Genomic DNA, 6,000 nt, shown 5'->3' with positions numbered 1-6,000 from the left:
AAGGCATCATCTAAACCCAAGGCTGTCCACAGACAGCAGGGGCTTGGAAGGAACTGAGCTCCTAGCCACTGGAGGTGTGCACTAATAGCTAGGTGGCTGTCTGTCTGCAGTGGTAATGATGAGGAGAATGGACCCCCCCCACAATACGGGATTCCTCATTAAGATTTGATGAGTCTAGAATTCCACACTTCCTGTGCATGCATAGTGTGTTGCTCTTGCTATTAAGTACTTGTTTACTTTTGTACAGAGAAATGGCTGCAGGAAATAGGAATAAAGAAATCACACAGCTGAATACACCAAGTTATTACACTTAAAAAGGAAACCTTGATGCTGACACATGTAGTATCTTACCATTTATTATAATTGTGTACATTATTGTGGATTAAGTATGATTAGAAACACTAAGCAATAAAAAAGAAGCAAAATGTAATGCAACCATCCCTATTCCTTAGATCTGCAAAATTCTGTGCCTTTTTAGACATGAAAGAAGCTGTTTTGGATCAAAATCAATAATGCTTTTGCAACAGTTCTTTCATTATCTTGCATGTTTGTTCTAAAACTCCCTTAAAGGCAGATTATACCTTGAAGTGAGGAAGCCAGCCTTTCTAGGGCCTCTTTACCTTGCATTCCATCCCCTGGGCCTGCAATAAGACTCAGGGATAGCACCTCTCACCAAGGGGGTGACATTTCTTTCCTTCACTCATTCATTGAGTAGCTGTGTGTTAGTGTACACCATGTGCCAAGTTTGATGCTGGGGACTACAGCTGAGGGAGAGCAGTTGGTATTTAGTGTGGGTACATGCTCTCCAGAGGAAAATCCAATGCAAATAAATGGAGTGTTCCTCTGTGATCATTTGCCAGGAAGAACAAGTCCACAAGCCAATGTGCATAGGGCTCAGAAGCTGGAGAAAGATGGAGACCTTTTATAATTAAATCAAGAGAAGACGCCCTCATTTTGTAACAGAAATATTCTAAGGTTGTTCTTCCTTTCAAGGAACTTACTAAGTGATGCTGGGCCCAAATGTGGCAGAGTCCAGCTGAACCTGAGCAGAGGGTCAGCTGACTACATGAACAGGCTTGTATCTGCCCAGCCATCCAACGAGTTTCCATGTCCCAAGTACCTGGGGCTCCAGCAGTTGTCAGTAGCTTGAGGCAGAGTCTTAACTGGAAAATGGGTCACTGAATGCTCTCTGCTCAGATCAGCTAGCCCCCTGGAGCTTTTCCTGGATTCACAAGCTCCTCTTTGGTAATATCTGTGAGCCAAATCTGTTCTCAGCTGAAAGCATCTCAGTTTGCAGGCATTTTCATGGGCAGAGGGGAGGGAAAGAGACAGCTTGGCCCTTGAAGTACTTCATGGAGGAGGGGTGGAGATCATTCAGGGATCCAGAATGCCCAAAGGCAGAGTGTGATTTCACACCTTCCGCTCTTAGGGAGGCCTGAAGGGAGGGTATAAACCTGGCAGGAACTATGTACCCCCTGCACAGTGCTTGGCACACACTCAGCACAAAATCAATGCTTGCTTTGGTGGGTGCTGCTCTGGTAAGAGCACGGGCTCTGTAGAGTTCTGCACAATGTAATGAACACCTCTACGAGTTCCAATATCCTCATCTCTAAGATGGGGATGGGAATGTCGCCTTCACGGGATTATTATGGGAACTAATGCCATCACTTTGTGATAGTGCCTGGTATGTGGTAGAGCCTCGAGAAATGTTAGCTGCTTTTCCCCTCCTTAATCCTGCTGGGATCTATACACCCTAAAACCCACCTGGGAGGATTTCTGTGTGAAGTTCAGGGAGCAGAATTGAAGGCAAGTTAATCAGCTATCAAGATTTCAACAGACACAGATATCACTTTGGTCAGTAGCCTCCTAAAATCACATCCTACTGAATTAAACCTAATCGTGTAAACTTTCCAATACATGCCAACATACCAGCAGGGGAAAACTCAAATATAGTGAAAGGTGGGTGGAAGACAAAATGAAACACTGCTATATAACCCAACAAAAGCAGCTAACTACTTTTTAAAGTGTATGGAAATTTTAAAAAAATAGATATGGCAAACAGACAAGCTAAACACTAGCCTATGCCAATCCCTAGCATTCAATGTCTGCAATTCACCCACAAGGGATCATCAATAGTCTTCAGCTTGGCCCCTCAGAAGCTTCAAGGGAGTCAGGACATACTGAACCCTATACTTCTGCTCACCTAAACTCATTAGAAAGCCAATCTGTCTTAGGGAAGGCAAGATGGAATTCTTGTTTGATCCTCTTTTGTTGAACCTAAAATGACATCATGGATGTAAAGTGCTTTCTAACCTATGAGAAGCTCCACACACAAGCAATTATCTAGCATCATTAAGATAAGACTTCAACTTGAGAAGGGCAAAAGCACGAAGAAATCAAACAGGGAAGGGGAGCCAGCAACTTGGGGCAAAACTGGGGACAGTCAAACTTGTCCGGGAGTCATCAGCTTCTGATCAGCCTGGGGTGGGGCTAAAAGAAAACAAGTAGCCATGAGACTGGAAACACATCAGCCAGAGGCCTCAGGGTGGGTGACTGCTTCAGTAATCAGGGGTTACTGCCTAGCTCAAGGTGATTTCTGGAGAGAAGGCCATCAGCATGGAGCTGGTTTAAAGCCTGGTTGCTATCAATCCCGATTACCTTCAGGGGATATATTCTGCTCTGTGCTCAGAAACTGTGCTAAATTCCACCAGCTATGAGAATGCAAACATGTCTTCAGGCAGTGCTCATAATGTGGCCCAGAGGCTTCTTTTACTGAGCACCATGGCTATGCAGTCCTGATCTGAAGTTATGCAAGCAATGGTGGAACGGAGAGCCCTGGACAAGAATCCAAAGACCTGGGGTGAGATCCTGATTCTACCTGGGTTTCTCCAGGCCCCCTTCCTTTCTACATCTTTATTTCCTTGTTGCAAAATGGGGCTAACAACAGTGGCCCAGCAAGCATCCCAGGAGAGCTAGAGGCCTTGGCTCAGGTGCTGGATGGAAGGTGTGATATGGAAGTGTCCTCACAGAGGGCCTTTGTCCATGCCACCTAATATGTCAAAGTACCAGAAGGCATAATAACATGAGGACACAGGGCCTCCTGAACATAAGGAAGAGCCAAGAAAGGCAGCAGTGTCTGGGGCTGAGATTCCAGGAGAGACCAGGACACATCTCTTCTCCTTAACTAGTCTCTTGGCCACTTGTCCTCTGCAGTGTCAGCACTCACCTAGAAGAGCTTCTCATAGCATTTCCCACAGTGAATGGTGTCATGGTGAATGAAGATTTGATCCAGGAGATCACCCATTGGTTTACTGCAAATCCCACACTGAAAGAGAAACCAATCTGGAGGTCAACACACAAAGCAAAGCAACAGTGAGTGGAGTGGGAAGGGGATGCCTGAGCAAGGTGGGCAAGCAGATGCTGTGAGCCCATGGTACATCCTGGACCTCCAAGAGGTCAAGAAAAAATTATGAAAAGGGATCACTTGTACACCAAGCCTCAGCGACATATAATTTACACATGCAACAAACCTGCACGTGTAACCCCAACCCTAAAATAAAAGGAGAACAATGATGAAAACCAGAAGTAAAACACAAACTCAAAAACAATACAAAAACAAAAAACTAAAAAACAAAAAAAGTCCCATAAAAACTAGCTGGCAGGATTATCATGTGGTGGTTAGGAGGTCAGGTTCAGAATTCAGCCTGGCTTTGAGTTGTGAGCCCCAGTTACTGAAACTCTCCCAGTCTCCGTTTCCTCATCTGTAAAGTGGGTGCACCAGCAGGATGGACTTCTCATGATTACTACAAGCATTCAGTGATGTAGTCCACAAAGAGCATGAAGCCTGGGGTCAGGCGTCAAGTAACTGTGCAGTAAGTGCCAGCGGTCATTGCTGTTGTAGCAGGGGTTGGACAATATTAAGCGTGACATTTAAGGAAGGTGATAGTACAGTCCCATAGAAAGGAAAGATATCTCAGCAGTCCAGCTCCTTCCTCCAATCTCATGACTTTCAAACTTGTCTGCCCAGGAATGCCTATGGAGGAGACAGCGCTCTCCAGGCCCCAGGCTGAGTCTTCTGCTCCAAGCTTTCACAGGTGCTGAGACAGGCAGAGAAGGGGTACTAGGATCCTCCAAGCCCCTTTGCTCATTCTAACCAAGCACCTTTCTGATGGCAATGAGGCTATTTCGATTTCTCAATTCCCTCCTCCTGGCAGTTTGGTTCACTATAAATTAATTAGCCCTCTGATTTATGTATTATGCTTCTCTCATTACAGTTATTGTGAACCATTATAGTACTTTGAACCTCAACTTTGCCGACTGATGATTCCAATCCATTTAAGGAGTCACCTCTGAGTGCACAGAAAAAAACAACAACCTGGGGTTACAAAGTGCTACACATCATGGAGAATGGGGACCCCAATGGCAATTACAATAAAATCCAAACTCTGTGCCCTCCAAGGCTTACATGATCTAGAGCACCCAGTCCCTCATGCCATTCTACCATGCAAGCTAGAACACTCTAGCGCTTCTGCCCCAGGTCCTTTGCACTTGCTGGCCCTCTGCCAGGAACAGTCTTTCCTGAAAAGACCTCTTGTGTCTCCCCAACAGTACTAAGCATGTGGAACCACCAACACACATCCACTCTCTTAGATTTGGAAGCTCATTCAGCTCCCAGTTGTGCAAAGCCTCTGTGACTGTGTACAATTGTATATGGAGATCAAATCTTCTCTGTATTGTCTGAACCCATAAGACTCCTGCACTCTACAAAACGTTCTTAGCAGCATGGCCCCACTTTCTTACCTTAAAGCAATATTCATGGCAGCAGATGCCAAGATGTTCTAGGGTAATCTTTGGGCAGTCTCGGATCTCATGGTTGCAGTAAGTACAGATCCCTCCAGTTGTCCTGTGAGATGAAGAACAATAATCTGGTGGTCAGGCTGGTGTAGACCTCTGATGTGACAAAGCCAGACCTTCTGGTTTTGTGCAACCAGGCCCAGCTTTGCTGCTAGGATCCCAGGCTGCAGTCTTTCTCTGTGGTGTGCAGCATAGCCCTGGGCCAGATCAGTTCTCAGTCTGGGCTGCAGACCTAGACTCACGAGGACTCTTGCACTGCTCTTATTCAAGGCTGTCTGCAGGCCACACTGCCCCAGTGCCAGGAGGGTCCCCTGCTGCAGACCTTTGCATTATTTCCAAAAATTAGTCATGTATCTTTTCCTGACTCACTACAGTATGTGTGGACACCTGATGTGGTACTTATTCCACACAGTTTGCCACCCTCTGACCTTCTGCTTAGAATATTTGCTAGAGGTCAGGTGCAGTGGCTCATGTGTATAATCCCAGCACTTTGAGAGGCCAAGGCGGGTGGCTCACAAGGTTAGGAGTTTGAGACCAGCCTGGCCAAAATGGTGAAACCCTGTCTCTACCAAAAATACAAAAAATAGCTGGGCATGGTAGTGGGTGCCTATAATCTCAGCTACTCAGGGGGCTGAGGCAGGAGAACTGTTTGAACCCGGGAGGCAGAGGTTGCAGTGAGCCAAGATTGTGCCACTGCACTCCAGCCTGGACAACAGGGTGAGACTCCAACTCAAAAAAAAAAAAAAAAAAAGGAGTATCTGCTGGGGCCTATTACCTTCTACAGCAAGAAGACCAATGCCTTCTCCTACAGGAGACATGTCATTGTGTGCCCTGCCTAGGCCCCTGTCTTGATGGCCCTTCTCCTCATGCCTGGGCCAACTGAACCCTGCCCCCACCTACACTGCTGGACCCACTCTGCCATGCTCTGTCTGTAGAGCCTACTCAGATCCTATGCTGAAGTTCTAGAGGTGAGCATCCTTACAGTTCTAGGATGCCTATTTTTGTTTCTGAGAGTCACCTCTGCTTTTCCTCCTCAGACAAGACTTGCTGAAAGTGACTGCTTGATCTGACCCTCCAGGCCATAATTTGAGGTACTTTCTTCCAGAGATTTGGGTCTGCTTCTGACAGGAGCCCAGAGCCGGGGGA

General features: G+C 46.4%; 1 protein-coding gene across 6 annotated transcripts in view; it reads right to left on the bottom strand.

Moving 5' to 3' along the window:
- Positions 1-343: 343 nt before the first annotated feature.
- Positions 344-6,000, bottom strand: part of ZNF185 (zinc finger protein 185 with LIM domain) — a 78,585-nt gene continuing 72,928 nt past the window's right edge. For all 6 annotated transcript variants that reach the window (XM_037728633.1, XM_037728629.1, XM_037728632.1 and 3 more), the window contains 3 exons: positions 4,801-4,903; positions 3,227-3,325; positions 344-2,490 (listed from right to left, as the gene is read on the bottom strand). In XM_037728633.1, the coding sequence (XP_037584561.1) occupies positions 3,227-3,325; positions 4,801-4,903 (202 nt within the window). In that variant the 3' untranslated portion in view covers positions 344-2,490. The remainder of the gene's footprint in view (positions 2,491-3,226; positions 3,326-4,800; positions 4,904-6,000) is intronic.

This window comes from Cebus imitator, unplaced genomic scaffold (genome assembly GCF_001604975.1).
Source record: "Cebus imitator isolate Cc_AM_T3 unplaced genomic scaffold, Cebus_imitator-1.0 Scaffold273, whole genome shotgun sequence".
Lineage (NCBI taxonomy): Eukaryota > Metazoa > Chordata > Mammalia > Primates > Cebidae > Cebus > Cebus imitator.
Note: the sequence above shows the minus strand (reverse complement) of the source record. Positions and strands in the feature narration are given on the sequence as shown.